The following is a 17,191-nucleotide window of genomic DNA, read 5'->3' as shown; positions in this document are numbered from 1 at the left end:
GCTCGAGTTCTTGCCGGCTTTTTGGATGCAAGAAAAAAACGGAAACGCGCGCGTGCAACTTCTCGCCGGCGTGCGCGTTTTCTCTGGGCGACATTTCTCGCAGCGGTTTCGTCTCTCGCGCGCTGTCGAGCTTTTTTTGCGAAAAACGCGTCTGTCGCCTTATGAACGGGCAGTCGGCGCTGCCGCGTACGTACACCCGTGCGCGATGGGGGGTTAGGCCCAGAGTCACGCGCGAGGAGATAAAACAGGAAGGGAGCGAAAAGAGGCGCAATGTGCAAAGACCAGCGGCGAGAGGCTTCTGAGAAGAGCGTTCCTTTTTTGTCTCGTTCTTCGTGGGCTAGAAGACGGAAGAGAAGATCCCCTGTGTTCGCTGCGTCGAGGACTCTTGCGTTTTTTCTCCTCCTCATCGTTTCGCCCGGCCGCTCTGGAGCGACGCCACAACTGGGCCTCTCGAGCGTCCTTTTTTCGCCTGTTCTCCTCAAGCTTCTTCTTCTCTCGTTGGACTCGCCTCCTAATCTTGCACTCTCGGCACAGCGCTACTCCGTACACGAGCTGCGTTTCCGCGCTTCGTCTTCTTCCTTCTCGCAGTCTCTTCGCTGGCTGTCCCACTGCCGCCGCCGTCTAGTTCGCATCCCACTCTGTAATTTGTTTCTCGTAGCTTCGGCCTCCCGACCACTTTCTCTGCAGCATCTGCGCCTCGTTTTTCTTCTGCTTTTCCTGCCTTTCCCCCTCCCGGGCGGCTGCCCTACCGTGCGGCGCACACACCGCCTTCGCCTCTCGCGCGCGTTCGGCCTTTGCGCGTTTCGCCCGTTCTGTTTGCTTCCTTGCCGCCATGTTGCGTCTTCTCTCCCGCGCCGTCGCTGCCGGCTCAGGCAACAGCGTCGCCTCGGCGATCGCCTCCAAGAGAGTCGGCGCCTCGCTCTCTTCTGCGCAGCTCCTCTGCACTCGAAGTCTTGTGACCTCATCCGGCGCCCTCGCGGCTGCAGGCTCCAGCGACGTCAGCCCGCTCGCTCGCTGCCCAGATGTCTCGATTCCCCGTGAGGCCTTCAACCAAGCTCCCACGAGTAAGCTGCGCGCCGCCCCGCCTCTCCGTAGACGTCTGCTCCTTTTTTCTCACTTTCCGGATTTTTTGCACGCGATGCCCTGGAGGACCCCCGGATGGGGGTCTGTGGAGGGCGGACCAGGGGGAGGGAATTGGGGTGTAGGCGTCAAACGGACAGCCTCTCTGGCCGGTTTCCGCTAGCGGCGGCCTCTCTAAGTCTCGAGACTCTTTCAAATGAGACGCCGCGGCCTCAGGAGTCGGGCATGCTATCCAGATCTGCTTCACGTCTCGCTTCTCGACTGGGATAGAAAGAGAGAGAAGCGCGGAGCCTTCCCTGTCTCGTGTTTGGGTTGTGAGAATGCTTATTTCGGCAGCGCTCCTCTTTCTCTCGTCTGCTTCGCGAGTTCGTTTTGCGGGGATAGGGTGATCTTCCTGTGTGGGGCGGAACTGTGCGTCGGGAAGTTTTGGCAACCACGCCGATGCACATCCGGAGGAGTTCTTAGTAGAAAATTTGTCCGTTTTTTTCGCGACCTGTTTTCGAGAGAGTCACACTCGCGAGTCCGCAAGCAGGCACGTCTGAACGCTTCTCTAAACAGTATGTGCGTGACGGCAAGCCCTGGAAGAGGTTTTTTTCCTTTTCTCTGTCTTCTCTACGCATCTTTCCTCACCACGGCGGAGGATGGCGGATGTCTTTCTCGGCGTCTCCTTTTTTTTTCGCTTTTTTTTCCCTTTTCAGTCACGACGACTCTGCCCAACGGCATCCGCGTGGCGACGCAGCGCCTGCCTTTCCATCAGACGGCGACTGTGGGCGTTTGGATTGACAGCGGCAGCCGCTACGACACTAAGGAGACGAATGGAGCTGCGCACTTCCTTGAGCACATGACTTTCAAGGTAAGTCGTGAGCAGCCTGGCGTTTCTCGAAATCCGAATCCCCGACGAAAAAAATCAACGCAAATATAAATTTATATGTACATCCTAAAACCCCGATATATATAAATATATATTTCTGGATATAGTTATATACATATTTATGCATATATATATATATATATATATATATATATATATGGAAAATTCATGTGTATGTGTGTAAGAATGCGAACGAGAGAGAGATCCGAGACGGAGGGAGCTCGCTAGGCTACAGCGGCTTTTTCTTCCTTCACAGCGGCGGACGTTCGGTGGAGAGTCAGATAGACAAAAAACTAGAGGAGGGAGTTTAGCTGGACCTTCACCTGGATTTGGCTGTTGAGTTTTTTCTTTTCTCTTCTACAGGGCACGAAGAGGAGATCCCGAATTCAGTTGGAGCAGGAAATCGAAAACATGGGCGCGCATCTGAACGCGTACACCTCCCGCGAGCAGACAGTGTATGTCTCCGCACACATTGCTCTCTGTATACACATATATATACATGCATGCATATATATGTCTATATATATGGACCGTCTTATATGCGCGTATCCGCCTGGTGTCAGTCGTGCCTTCTCGCGTGCAGCGAGGCGAAGGTGGAAGTCTCGCGGATGCTCTCATTTGTGAGGGAGCAGGTTCGTTTGCTTATTCGATGACAGGAAATACAGCCAGCCGGGTGCTGCGATATCTTGGACGCGGCGTGCGTGTGTCTGACTGACTCTCGGGGTTGTTTGCGTTTTTCTTTTTCTGTCATGGGGGTCGCAGCGCGTTTGCATGTGCGCAGGTACTACGCGAAGGCGTTCAAGAAGGACATTCCGCAGTGCATGGACGTTCTGTCTGACATTCTGTTGAACTCCACGATCTCCGAGGAGGCCGTCCAGATGGAGAAGCACGTGATTCTGCGCGAGATGGAAGAAGTCGAAAAACAAACTGAGGAAGTCATTTTTGATCGCCTGCACACCACGGTGCGCCACAGGGAAATCCCGCAACTCTCGGGTGCAATTAAAAAGATGCAGATGTTTGTAGACTCCGCATCGCCAGCTTTTCTTCCAATATTTCTTCGCTGTGCCGTCTCTGTGCAGCAGGTGTGCGATACCGTGAGGCGCCAATTCTCGGCTCCGGAGGCTCGCGCAACCTGCAGATCCATACACGAATCCATCTATATGTATATCCATGTATATGTGTCTGTATATTTGTATGCATACAAATATATGTATATATATGCATATATTCTGTGTAGCATTGTACATGTACGTATTTAAACTTTTTTTTTGCGGTTCGGGCGTTTGCAGGCCTTCCGTGACAGCCCGTTGGGCTACACGATTCTGGGGCCTGAGGAAAACATCCGCCGGATGACGCGCGAGCACATCGTGGACTACATCCGCAGGAACTACACGAGCGACAGAATGGTCATTGCGGCCGCAGGTGACGTCGATCACAAAGAGCTCGTTGCCATGGCGGAGAAGCACTTCGCAGCCGTCCCCCAGGCGAAGCGCAGCAAGATCCGCCTTCCCGAGGAGAAGCCCTTCTTCTGCGGCTCCGAGCTCCTCCACAGAAACGACGACATGGGACCAATCGCCCACGTCGCCGTCGGATTCGAGGGCGTGCCCTGGAAGTCGCCAGGCAAGTTTTCTGAAAATTAGGAAATTGAAAACTTTGGGAAAAGTCCGGACAAGGTACTCCGGCCTGGGAAGAGCAGACGGCGGGGTGTAATTAAATAATTCTGCGAAACGCGCCGCGAAGAGGAGGTGTCTTGCGGCTTTGAGGTGTTAAAGCGCGGAAAGCGCTCCGCCTCTACGTCGGACCGCGTCGGGCATGCTTGTTCTTTCCTCTTCTGGCGTTCTTTTTCGGGCTCACGGGTTTCGTTTTCCGCGCTTTTTCTTTGCGCAGACGCCGTGACGTTCATGCTGATGCAGGCGATCATCGGCAGCTACAGGAAGCACGACGAGGGCATCGTCCCGGGCAAGGTCTCGGCGAACACCACCGTGCGCAACGTGTGCAACAAGATGATGGTGGGCTGCGCAGACATGTTTTCCGCCTTCAACACCTGCTACAGCGACACAGGTCTCTTTGGCTTCTACGCACAGTGCGACGAAGTGGCGTTGGAGCACTGCGTCATGGAACTAATGTTTGGCATCACCTCCCTCTCCTACGCCGTAAGCCACGCACTCAGGGAAACCCAGAGCTGCGCACATGCTTCATATAGGCTTAGATATACATGTATATATATATATATATATATATATATGGATATAAAGATGGACGCGTATATATGTATATATTCTTTATATGTGTTTGTAGATGTGAATGTGTAGAGTGCCCATGCGTGTCTGGCGTGTTGCCCGGAGGGGTGCGTGCGAAGCGCTTTTGAAATGAAATACATTTCAAAATTTATTCTGATATACATTTGCGTTGCGGGATGCAATCGAGAGAGCTGTGCATCGTGTCTGTTTCCGCTCGATTCGCGGGTTTTTGCTGTGCTGTGTCCCAGGTCACGGACGAAGAAGTCGAGCGCGCGAAGGCTCAGCTGAAGGTGCGTCGCGGTTTGAAAGAGTTATTTTTGCGGAGTGGAAATTCACACGAAATTGACGTTTACTCGAGGAAACTTCTGCATGTTTTCGCGGGTGTCCTGCGGTTCACCTGTGGTCTCCTGTCTGAGGCTGCACAGTTTCATTGTTTCTTTTTTTGCGTCTCCTGCATTTTGTTCCAGACTCAGCTCCTTGGTCACCTCGACTCGACGACGGCGGTCGCGGAAGACATCGGCCGGCAGATGTTGTAAGTTTTTTTTCGGAGAGATTTGCGCGTTTTATGCACGTCGCGTTTCCTTCGGCGTTCGTCGGTGTGTCTGCGTCGTCCTCTGAGGCCTGAGACCTTTTCCGCAATCGCCTCTCAAGGCAAGGAGGCAAGGCTCTCCCTGCACACGTGTTGCTGCAGAATCCTGCTGGCTGAGGCGGTTTTTCTCTCTTTGCGTTCTCTTGCGGTTGGCTTCAGTTCCTCTGGCTTGGCAATTCTTTTTTTCTTTTCTTCAGGGCTTATGGCCGCCGCATGCCGGTCGCCGAGTTCCTCAAGAGGCTCGAGGTCATCGACGCCGAGGAAGTCAAGCGCGTCGCGTGGAAGTACCTGCACGACGCTGTACGTTTTTTACTTAATTCAGCTTAGGGCAGTGAACTTTCACCGTATGGTCCTGCCGTCCCGATGTAAAAGCTCTGCATCTGTAGCGTTTGCGAGACAGTTCATGCGAGAGCGCGTCATCGAAGTCCCTTTGATTCGCTGAGAGCTGTAGACTGATGTGTCGCTTTTTTTTCGAGACAAAGAGACAACACTCTCTTCGCGGCAAGTCTGGCTGTCATTTCTTTCCTCTCGCGCGTCGTGAGGCAGCCGTCTCTAATGCGTTTCGGTTGTTGTTCTGAGCCCATTTTATCCGGTTTTTTTCTGCCGCGTCCCTTTCCGCGTCGCGTGCCTCATGTTTTTTTCGCCTTCTGCGTTTTTTCTCAGGAAGTCGCTGTTGCTGGACTGGGCCCGCTCTTTGGCATGCCGCAGTTGATCCAGGTGCGGCGCTCGACTTTCTGGCTCCGCTACTAGACGAGGAAACTCGCGCGCGCGGCGCGGAGAGGCCAGCAGATCTGCAAAGCCCGCGCCGCACTCGAAGGTTCCCACGTGGCTCGGGGGCTGGTGCAGAGAGAGGATACGCAGCCCGCAGGCGGGGGAGAAGAAGGGCGCGTGCAGAAGGCTGAGAGGGAAGCTCACGGAGGGGAGGAAGAATGAGAATGAAGGAGATCCTTGTAGCAAAACGAGAGGAAGAGAGAGTAGGCGGCGGAGCGAGCCCGAGGAGCGAAGTGAGGTCGCAGCAGGAACGACGCGGCGCGCGTGAGTTTCGGTGAGGCGTTCATCGCCTCGCGCCGCTGCGGCCTCGATTCCGCGTGCACTTCTTTCTTTTCGTCTTCTCTTTTTTGATATGCATGCATGCACACGGTCGTCGCGGCACTCGGCGTTGGAGCCCGGTCTCGCACGCTTCAGGCGCCGCTCAGTGGACGTCCAGCGTTTGAGTTTTTTCCAAGCTTCGATTTCCTCTGGAAGAACCGGCTTGCCTCGCCTCTGGCGTCGCCTGCGGCTGGGGTCCTGCATATCGGAAAACGTGTTAAAATGGCTAATAATTCTGCACAAATCAACTTCGAGAGAAGTCCCCCCTGCGAGCATCATTTTCCAGGGGGAGGGGAGGGGGAGGGGGCAGGTCTACACCTCGAAAAGAACCGGCAACATGCGCACGAGAGATGCGCATTGACTTTCTCATACATTGCTCACGAGTTCGTGCTTGAAGGCTCGCAGACAGCGACAGAAATATGCGGAGAGTCCCCCTGCGGCAGACGGACTCGCGTCACGAGGCAGAGACACAGTGCGCGTATTCACTCCACCGCGAAAGAGTTGAAAATGCAACACGAATCAGCTGCGACGCTGGTGCTTGAGTCCATCGGAACCAAGGGATGCTGAGTTCCAGAATCCCTCGTTGCATGCAGCGAGAAGACGGAGTTCGCCCTTCGGTGTCGTTCGCCGCGGATGCGGAGACAAAGCCCGAAAGGTCCCAATGCGAGGAAAAAATGCCGCTTTTCTCTGCACTGTTCTTTTTGAAAGAGTCCGCAAAACAGTCTACCGACTCTAAGCCCGAAGTCGTAGGCCAAGTTGTGGCAGCGGCGTCTTCGCAAATAAAGTTCCTTTTTTGAGAGCAGAGACTTCTCGCTCGCCCGCGACGCCCTCTAGAAGCGGCGGTGGATATCGAGCGCCTCAGGGAGAATCAGTCTCGCAGAAGTAGAACAGTTTGTGAAGTCGAAACTGCGGCACAGCCACGTCTCTGTAGACGCCTGCGCAGACTGGATTCTCTCGTTCCCTGCGGCGACGGCAGACGCGAGGGCAGAAGAGGTCACCGCGACGCTTTCCAGCGGCCCTGGAACTATTCCTAGAGGCAGCTGCATATGCATGGCCTCACATCCTTCCATATCGTATCCTACGCCACCGTTTGTAATAAGAAGCTGAGAAGCAGTTGCCAGTTGTGCTCAGTGTTGCGAAACCACGTCGATGCGTGATCTAAAAACCTACATGTTAGCGGCGCGACAGCGGCCTCGGGAGACTCCAGACTTGCAGTCGCGTGGGTTCGCTGGCGGCGCCTTTCTGGGCTCTCTTCTGTCGAAAGAGCTGTCAGGATGGAGAGAGAGTTGCTGACCGAAGAGAGAGCTTTACGAGGCTGATGCAGCACGAGATGGAGCAGCGCGAGCGGATCTCTGTCCTCTCGTCTCTTTTAGCCTGCGTGTCTCGCTGTGTCTGCCTTTCAGTGAGAGGTCTCCTGGACTTCGCGTTCACCTGCAGCTGATGTAACTGACGAGAGTGCACCACAGCGTATCCCCCCCTTTTTCCGTACTCTGCGCGGCAATACCGCCTAGAAAGCACCGGCGACTCGACTCGGAGTTCTACTCCTGATGTGTAGTGTCGCACAAAGATCGGAAGAGTTCTTGCTAACAAGAGGAATTCTAACCGAGATCGCACGATGTGTGCTCTTTCTCCGCGGCACCAGAGGCCACATTTTCGCGGTAGGCGACACACGTGTGTCTCCATGCATACGATTATATATATATATATATATATATATATATATATATATATATATATATATATATATACATTGATAAAACATATATACATAATCGTATGCGTAAATATATACAAACATATGTATATATATACATGCATAACTATATACATACATACATATTCGCGCATAAAATATATACATACATAGATATATGTAAACAAGTAATTGTGAATCTGATGTAGCTTCAAAAGAATGCAGTCCGCCGAGGCGCGCAGCACTGTTGCAGGTGAGGGGAACGACAGAAATCGCGCACTCAGCCGCCCAGCGAATTCCAGAACCTGCCGTACAAACAACTCAAGAGACAAAAAACCTTGCAGCGCTCACATGCAGCGACGCCGAGAGAGCGCGCGAGAAGAAAAGTCAAATCATCGATCTGTTCACGACACGAGCCCTGCGCGTGTGACTGCGCCTTGTAGCTTTGTGCCGCCTCGCGAAGGCGACGCGCAGGTCGCGTGACGAAGAGAGACGCACGGCGCGCGCCTCGCTCGCGTCTAGCGGTAGGGCAGCTGGTTAAATTTCTCTGCGAGACTCGAAACGGCCGAAACCCACGCCTGGAGAGCTTCTCCTTCTCGCTTGCCTTCTTCTTCCTGCGAGCGGACTGCGGACTGGTGCGCGTCCGCCTCCTGCCCCCCCGGGTCGGCGGTCACGCGCGGCGAGGCAGCGGAAGCGCTCGGCGGTTGGCGCGGCCGCAGCTGAATTCACGAGGAGAGAGAAGCGGACAGTGCCGAAATGGAGAGAGTTTTCAGTGGGTAACTCCACAATACCCTCGCCCTACCCCAGGAAAATACCGCATTCACTCTGCACTAGGCATGCTCACGCTCTCCCTCGCGAGTGCCCCGATCGAGAGGCCTCCAGGCTTGTTGGCGACTTCAGACTCATCCGCGGCGAGGCTCGAGCGACGCAACGCAAAACACAAATCTCCTTTCGCGACGAATTCAAAGCATTCAATCAGTGCAGATGTCGACCGAGTCTCTTCTTCCGTCCAGCGAGACTGAACTGTTTTTTGTTTCTGTAACAGGCGACTCCGCGGTCGCCGACGCCTGTTGTGTCTGTCACTCTGTCACTCTCGATGCAGTGTCACACGCTCCACCCGCGGAGGGAGAGGGAATCTGCAAAGAAGGCGAATGCGCGCGCCACGCAGCGAAATCGAAAAACAAACCCCCAACCGAAGCCGGCAGTGCCAGCTGCCGCAGGAAGAGAGGCGAGGACGTCAGACGCGCCGGACAAAACACCTGTAGATGGAAGAATACGCGTCCAGCAAGAGGCAGACGCACACATCGCGGGATTCAGATAGCGGACTGCGAAACCAAGGTGCGTCTCACGAGTTGAAAACACTCTGCAACGCTCCACTTACGAAAAGGACTTGCCGAACGTCGTCGATCTCGCCGGCAATGCGGCTCTCCGCGAGCGCCTGCCAGGCAAAACAAAAAGCTCGGAAACAATGAGACACTCCTATGAAGAGAGAAAGTCGCGACGCTTCTCGCTCCTCTCCCTCAGTCTCATGCGTAACGCGCGCGCAAAAAAAGCAATCTCTGATTTACAGACTCAGATCTATCCTTCAATCCTTTCGCCTCCGCATCTACTCCTGTGTTCCCGCTTATAGACCCTCCTGTAAGTAAATATACACATTCATATTCACAAAAATATCTTGTTATATATATATGTATAGGCACATGGATAGATGCAGATAAAGACAAGAAGAATTGCTTGTGAAAGAACAGAACGGGAAAAAAACAACGCGGAAGGAATTGTCGTATTCCCCTCAATCTCGCAAGGCTGCAGCCCGCGAAGTTCTTCCCGGCTTGAGCTCTTTCGTTCGCCAACTCTCAGGACATTCTTTTCGGTTTTTTTTTATTCTTCGCCTACCCGCGCCACCGCGCTGCGAACCTCTCGCGCACAGTCTGCGCGTAGTTCCTCTTGGAGTGTCTGCAGCGGCATCTCCGCGTAGGAGGCGACGATGGAGGGCAGTGCCCGCACTCTGAAGCGCCGAAAATGGCGACACACACGCAACGGAAACATCTGATCGCTCGCCTCTCTGTCACGTGTCGTCTTCGCTCGCGCGCGGCGCATTTCGCTCGCTTCCTTCATCCCTCATTCGTCTTCAAACTCTGCCGCGCCTCATCGAGAGACATGCCCTTACCGAATGTTGCTCAGGAGGTCATCGGTGAACAGGGAGATGTAGGGATCTGTCGCGAGCCCGTACTCTGGGTCAGTGAGCAGCTGGTACAGGAAAAACAACACCGAGACAGACACCACGCAATCCTCTGCGATGCGGGGGGGTTCGTCTCCTGGCTGCCTCGCCTGGCTGCGCGGACGCGTCTTTCTCTCTCTCTCTCTCGTCTTTTGCTTTCGCGCTAGCTCCAATCCGTCTCTCTATTCGGTGCCCTGTCCCCCGCGCCGAGATGGCTGCCTCCCTGTCTTTGTTTCTCTCCTCAGCGTTTTCTACAGACGCTTCAGCACCTACGCGGTGGGCAGCCGCTACGTCGTTGGCATCAAATGCCTTCCTCAGTTCGTGCATCGCCGCAATGCCAGCGTCCGCCTGAAGCGAAAAAACAAACGCGAGAAACTCTCTGCAGACACACAGCGCCCTCGAGACAGACGATCCACAGGTGCACACAAAGAAATGCATGCATATAGGTATGCATATATATATATATATATATATGTATATCTGTTGATGTGCGTGTGTGAAGAGCCTGGAGGGTGGGAGTGTCTCGCTGCGGACCGAGAAGGTCTTTCTTGTTTTATGGAAGACGTTTTCACCCGCTGGCGCTTTCACTTGCGCGCGATGCGGATGCATGCACACGCCATCGATAGTCGCAGGGGAAAACATGCATATTCGTGGCTGCAGAGCTCGAACCCTAAACCCGAAGCGACAAAAGGATAGATGGGCGGATAAATACATAGATATAGGTAGACAGATAGATAGATGTAGGTAGACAGATAGATAGATACATGCAGATAGATAGGTAGACAGACAGACAGATAGATGAGGGTAGACAGATGAATAGATAGATGCAGATAGATAAATACATAGATAGATAAATAGATGGATATAGATAGATAAACATACATAGACAGATATAGATAGATGGATGAATAGAGAGATAGATATATGTATGTATGCCGAGAAATAGGTATATACACATGCGTATCTATCGAGAACGGCGCCATGCCAGCACAGACCACGCAACGAGAAAGAGCGAGATTCACAGAAGGCATTCTGCAATTCCAGACGCGCCGCACGCGGAGGCGCCCCCTTGATGAGCCTGCGAGTTGAGATAGAACTCTCAAAAACAAGAAAAACCTTGAGAGAGAGCTCTCAAAAAAAAGGAACTTCTTTCGAGAGGCAGAGAGAGCTGCGGACCTGCAAGGCCTTCGCCTCTCTGGTGTCGAGAGGGTTGATATCTGAAGAGGAGAGGAGACTTGCGAGGACAAGCAGCTGCAGCATCTTCTTCGCTTTCCTGCAAAAAGACAAGAACCAGTTAAAACGATCGCGGCACAGTCAGCAGCCAGCACGACGCCGAGCGAGAGCCGCCTGTTGAAGAAAATACAAAAACAAACTCTCGATAACTACATACACGCTCAAGCAGGCGAGATGCCCTGGAGGCAGTGGCGCACGTTTCACGCCCTTGCAGGCTGTGCGTTTTCTTCCTTCGTCGCGCTTGTTTGATGGACTTTCCGATTCTTGCCGCTCCCTCCGCCATCTCTCCTGTGCCTCATTCCTTTCGCCTCTGCGCTTCTCGGCGCCCTCGGCCTGCCTCACTCTCGCCGCCGCGCCGTCGCGCCCGCTCGACGTCTCTCCAGTCGCGCCAAGTCTCTTTTTTGGCGCATTTCGGAGTGCCTCGCGAGGCTCCACGACCCCTCCTTCCTCCCCTTCGCCTCCTTCCTCGTCCCGTTTCTCCTGTTCGTTTTCGGTATTTCTTGTGTCGCTGCACCAACTCACGTGGCTTGTCCTGCTTCTTGGAAGTTTCGAAAGGCCTCGGAGAAGGCGATAAGAGCTCCGCGCCACTCGCGGAAGGCCATGTGAATCTTCGCATGCACTTCGCGGATCGCCGCGACGTGCTTGGGGTCGGCGATGCCTTCACTCAGGAACCGCTCGGCCTCCTGCGCCAGCCGGCAGAGCCGCGGGAAATTCTGCTCATGCACGCAGACGGCGCTCTCCAGCGCGTAGAACTCGAGAAGCTGCCCCGCCGGCAGATCCTCGCAGCCCTCGCCCGACGCGCCCGACGCGCCCGACGCGTCCGCTTCGCGCGGCAGGCGGTCTGACGCGTCCAGCGGCGGCAGACGCGCCTCGCGCCGCACGTCCCGAAGAAGCGTCGCAGCCTGCATGCAAAGCAGAAGGAAAGGCTGCAGCGTTTTTGATTTTTGCGAAACGCCTCAAAGGCGCCCCGCGCAGGCCGCGCGCCAACCCCCGCGTTGCTCTAGAAGCCGACAAGAGGAAGAAGCAGACGTGCACAGAAGCCGCTGAACTGCTCTTCAGGGGCACGAGACAGAAGAAGACGCGGCGGCTGCAGCCGCACGCAAGGTGGGAGGCCGCGATGAAGCCCGACGGCAAAGGAGGCGCACGGTGCAGAGCAGAAGCGCGAAGATAGGAAACCTCTCGAGAGAGACGGCGAGCTGCAGTGTGCGCGAGGATTGCTGGCGGGAACGGGAGACGCCCGCCAAACAGATCTAGCCGCCGAGTTCCCAGACGAAACTGGAAACAACTCCTGTGTATACGACCCCGAAGCGAAGGTGACGAGTCGTACCTTAGCGAACTCGCCTTGGTGCAGGAACAGCTTGATCATGCGGCTACACGTCCGGAACCAAAGGCGCTACGGAAGCCACAAAAAATGCATTCTCGTTGCGAATTAGACATGCCTTAGGGACATGTCGCAGCTCCTTTCTCCGTGACGCGCCCCACCGGGCATGTCGGCATTCCGATGGACACCGAATCGTCCCCCCCTCCCCCCCCCCCCCCCCCCCCCCCCCCCCCCCCCCCCCCCCTGGCGAGTCGCTGCAGAAGCAGCACTTGCATCGCCGTTGCGTCAGACCTCATCTCCTCGCTTCAGCGTGCTGTCCGCGCGCTGCCTCTAGGCACAAAAAGCGAAGTGGATCGAACTCGCGCGCGTCCGCCCCTCACCTTGAGGTGGTTTTCTTGCAACGCCTCAAGCGTGAGCTTGAAGATCGCCTCGACGTTGGCTAGAGGCGACGCCTCCGCCGGCGCGCTAGGCGCTTCGCCACCCTCCGCGCCCGCGTTTCGCGCAACTGCACCTCCAGCGTCGCCGCATGCCGCGGCGGAAGCGGGCGTCGCGCGCCAGGGCGACGCCTCCACGCTTAGCGCCTCCAGGACGGCGTTGATCGCCTCCGCTGTTTCGTTCCGCGTCACCTGGCGCATCAGCGGAAGGAGGCGCCGGTACGCCGCGGCCGCGCTCTCCATCTCGCCTGCAAAAAAAACGAAAACAAAACACAGCAGAGCAGATGCGAAGCGAGAAGGTGGAGGCCGCTCAGAGCGGCGACTGTCAGAGAAGGAGAGACGCAGGCAGACTGCGGAACGGGAGGCGCTTTAAGAGAGAAAGACGCCTTACGGTTTAGGGCTTTGCTAACTCAACCTAGAAAAACAGGCAGGAAAGGCACTCGTGAACCGGGTGAGAGACGGGTAGATCCTCTGACTCAGACTCCGGGCTCTTCGTCTCGCGTCGCAGATCTCTCTCTGTGGCGTTTTTTTTCTCGCGTTCCAGTCAAGAGGATCCCCGCCGTCACACCCCTACGCAGACGCCCAGCAGAGGAGATGCAGGGCTCCAGGATAAGCAGACTGTTTTTTCTTCGTTGAAGTGGACCTTGTAGCGGCCCGCGGAGTTGAGGCTGCATCGTTTCCTCCTGTTGACCTTTTTTAGAAGGAGAATTTGCTTACGCAGCTGTGCGTGAATGAGCACGACGTTGAGAAGCGCGCGGAAGCGCCAGGTGATCTCCGTCCCGCGCGCCTCCTCCTTCTCCACGACGGCCTCGTAGAGTTTCAGGGCCTAAAACAGGGAAAAAAAACTTCAGCGCAATAGCCGCGTCCGGGGCGCGCGGACTGACGAGCCCATCGTACACCTCTCGGCGGAAAAATCGCAGAAAGCGGGGACCCAACTTGTTTTTCTGTAGCCCCGTTTCTCTTGTTAATCTTGAGATCCTCTAGAGGCCTTCCGGAGGGCAAAACAGAAGCAAACAAGACACAGAAAACGAAAGAAAGAAGAAAAAAGCGACAGAGGATGGCGAAGGAACGAGACAGCCCGCGACTTACGGCTCTGGGGTTTCGGTGCTGCACATCTTGCGCCTCGTAGAAGGAATTTTCGATAAGAATCGCTTCCTCATCTTCGACGTCTTCCCCGTACTGGTCGCCGTCGCTCTCGTACTCAAACTGGATTTCTTCTTCATCGAAGTCAGACATGGCGCCGTCGCCGCCGCAGCGGAGAAAACGCGGAGGGATGCGAACCAAACGAGGCAGAGGAAAGAAGAAGAAATGAGTGAGAAAAGAAAAGATGGTAAAGCCACTCACAGAGGCTAGCCAGTGCAGGTAACATGCAACCGCAGAAGAGAAAAGGAGAGGGCGAAGACCGACATGAGAAAGCGAATGAAGACTGGGAGAGAGCGAGGAAAGCCAACAAGAAAGAGAACAAATTCGAGGAGAGGCCTGTCGTCGCAGACGGCAGTTGGAGAGGAAGCGCAAGGGGGGAGATGCAGCCTTTGTAGCAATCCCCCCAGAAAATCTCTGCCGGCAATGGAGACACACTAGGGAACTCGAGAAGCCTCGTCTGCCTACCAGCGAGACGCCCAGAAGAGAGGGAGAACGATGAAAGCTCTCCGAGAAACAGATATACAAGAGACGAGCCAGACGGCAGAGCGGCAGACCAGAAGGGAGAAGAAAAACCGAACAAGAATCGCAGAAGCGCGGGAAAAGAGGACTTCAGCGCGCCTCTCTGAGTCCAAGGCTGTGGCTGGAAGGCAAGGACGGCGAGAAGGGCGGAAGAAGGGCCGATGAGGTCACACCTCTGCCTCTAGCTTTCCGTATCTACCAGCTCTTCGAAGAAAACGCCCGGTTTCCTGCTCGCTTACTGTTCTTGCAGTGTACATACACTTCAGTTTAATATCTTTCTCAGCAGCTCGCGCTTGTCTACGCGTGCATGCGCACACGAGTCTCGTGTCGCTTCTCAAAGCCGTCCCCAGTAGCTTTCGAGCCGTCCGGAAACCTCTTTATATTCTTCTTCTGTTTTTTTTTCGTTCGGCTTAGCTGCATGTGTGTCTTGTAGCCGGTCAGGTTCACCTGGAGCCCGGCTGCGTGTTACTGCCTTGCGCACATGTCTCGCAGAGTGTGCGAGAGTGCGTGTCTCGTCTTCTCCTTGGAATCGAACTCAAAACGGCGTTGCCGCGGGCCTCAGACAGTATATCCGACCCAGCGTTGCTTTCTACGTGCTTCGTGGCTGGTTGCTTCCTCTCCGAACTTGAAAAGAGAAGAGTAAAGATCTCCCAGACGCGGCAGCATGAGCACGAGATGGCTGCGAGTGAGCGTCGCCGTCGCCGCGAAAAACGGAGGTTCTTGAGTCAAGCGAGTCTTTGATTCCTCTCTCTTCTTCTTAGATCTCTTCGCTGAACTCTATCCCGCCGCGTGTTTTGTAAAAGTAACTATGAGGCCAACTGCCGCCCCCAGCTGCGTGAAATTCGAGAGCTTCCATCTTGCCCACGCGAGTGTGTGGCAGCTTGCCCTTTCATTGAGGCGTTTGCACTCTGAGAGACGCTGCAGCTGTGTTCTCGCTCGCACATTGGAGACGAGAGCTAGGTAAATGAGAGATGGTCTCCTGCTCTCAGGCATCTTACCATCGAGAGAAAACTAGAAACCTACTACTCAGATAAAACCTATCTTCCCGCGGTTGGAGGCTTTCGGTGCGTGAGATTGCGTAGAGCTGCAGATTGGGTGCTGGGAGCAGAAGTCAGGACAAGCGCGAAGAAGCAAGCCTGAGGTCGACAGGCGCTGCACTCAGAGCGAGCTGCGGAGCGCTTTCCCGCAAACACGCCTCCCTTTGGGAAGTCAGACTGCTCTACCGTGAGAGGCCCTCTGTAGTTCTCCATCTGGAATGCCTCAGCGAAACACCTTTCTCGCGAGTCCTGGAAAACTTATCGTGAACACCGGATAGATCTCTCCATATCCATATATCTTTCTGTTATATAAATTTGCATATATATATATATATATATACTGTAGGGGTTGACGACACGCTAATGCACTCTCTGCAAGTGTATCCACTCCTCTCGTGTGCGCGATCATGCCTGGCAGCTCTCTTCAGCCCCGACGGCTGGCGAGCCCTGCGGAGTATCTCGCGTGACTGCAGCCTCGGTCAAGCCTGTCCTTCGCCCAGCACTTCAAGAATATTGCAAACGCGGAATCCACGCGGAAAGACTTGTCGCCGTTGGCTCTCTCAGGTGCGCGGAGTCTCACCACCGGCGTCGGGACGATGCCTGTGAGAGCAAGGCCTGCTGTACTCCTCACTCGAAACCGATCTTCGTCCTGAGAACTTCATCCTATCAATTAAAGTTAGTTGTGATTTGTATAATTAAAAACTTTAACTGAACGTCATTCTACACTCTGAAATCGAGAGGCGCCTGCATGCGCCACAGGCAAGGATTCGTCTCGATGGCGCGCATCTCTTGGCTTGGGGACAGACGTGCGCCAGGAGGACTTTGTTCGCCCTTGGCAAGCAAGTAACTAAGGAACTGTGCATACTTTGAGTAAAGAATACAAGCATAGCTCCAACAGTGGCATCGCCGCAGTGCATACCAGTTAAGATGAAAAGACCACTACCAAATGCATTATCATGAAGTGCGTTCTGTGAGTCTCAGAGCGCAGCCGTCCATCATGTGTGCCGCGAGCACGGGCGCGGAGCTGCTTCCACAGAATCCCTACGCAGATGACTCGAAAAATGGCATGCGCACGAAGCGCTAGAGATTCTGCCTATCGCTGGAACAAGGCAGCCTCTCGTCGGCGCAGTAGCCTGTCGGCCAGGTTTTGCAGAAAACGTGGCGCATCCATCAACGCTCGTTGTCAGCTTCGAACAATGGATTGTACGCGCCTGCATGAGCCCACACGCTGCCTTCTACGCGATGGAGCGAAATGAGTAACTTGCTCACCTGCTGCGGCGCCCATTAGCTGCAGCTCCTCAGATCGTTTCGAGATGGCGAAAGCCGCACGCTTGAGCACCCTGCCGCCTCAAGGCTCCTCCGCTCCTTCTTTCGCTCTACAAGCGCTCTGACTGCGTCCGGATATTACCAGAAAAAAACGTATACAGGGTACAGCGTGCGTGATTCCTCGCTAAACTACGGAGTAGCGTTCTGCATCTTGAGAAAGCGACGGTGCTTGCTGAAAAGAGACTCGAGCTGAGGCGGCAAGCCAGTCGGTTGAGGCTAAGCAGCAAGTGTCGTATCACTAGTATGAATGCATCTAGGAGTGCCTTGCATGATTCACACGCTCGGAGAAACGGAGGCGGGATAGGGCCCCTCTTAAAGCCAACCAAACAGACTTCAGAGAGCCTGGATTTGCGAGCCATGGACACAATTTGCTGTTTTTCCAAAACTCTCTGCCTCAG

General features: G+C 54.7%; 2 protein-coding genes across 2 annotated transcripts; one reads left to right on the top strand and one right to left on the bottom strand.

Annotated features, from left to right (window-relative positions):
• Positions 1-832: 832 nt before the first annotated feature.
• Positions 833-5,530, top strand: BESB_036830 (putative peptidase M16 family protein; the record flags this gene model as incomplete). The annotated part of the gene is made up of 10 exons (XM_029362269.1): positions 833-1,064; positions 1,779-1,933; positions 2,315-2,406; positions 2,733-2,913; positions 3,241-3,571; positions 3,839-4,104; positions 4,440-4,481; positions 4,659-4,723; positions 4,978-5,080; positions 5,444-5,530. 10 exons carry the CDS (start codon positions 833-835, stop codon positions 5,528-5,530), a joined length of 1,554 nt encoding a protein of 517 aa, XP_029221234.1.
• A 2,550-nt stretch (positions 5,531-8,080) lies between these two features.
• BESB_036820 (PCI domain-containing protein) lies at positions 8,081-14,004 on the bottom strand (the record flags this gene model as incomplete). Its single annotated transcript, XM_029362268.1, has 11 exons — positions 8,081-8,281; positions 8,944-9,000; positions 9,456-9,567; positions 9,730-9,809; positions 10,054-10,128; positions 10,957-11,053; positions 11,536-11,915; positions 12,341-12,406; positions 12,715-13,016; positions 13,486-13,594; positions 13,858-14,004. 11 exons carry the CDS (start codon positions 14,002-14,004, stop codon positions 8,081-8,083), a joined length of 1,626 nt encoding a protein of 541 aa, XP_029221233.1.
• Between the last annotated feature and the right edge of the window lie 3,187 nt (positions 14,005-17,191).

This window comes from Besnoitia besnoiti, chromosome II (genome assembly GCF_002563875.1).
Source record: "Besnoitia besnoiti strain Bb-Ger1 chromosome II, whole genome shotgun sequence".
Classification (NCBI taxonomy): domain Eukaryota; phylum Apicomplexa; class Conoidasida; order Eucoccidiorida; family Sarcocystidae; genus Besnoitia; species Besnoitia besnoiti.
This window is presented reverse-complemented; position numbering and strand designations above follow the sequence as displayed.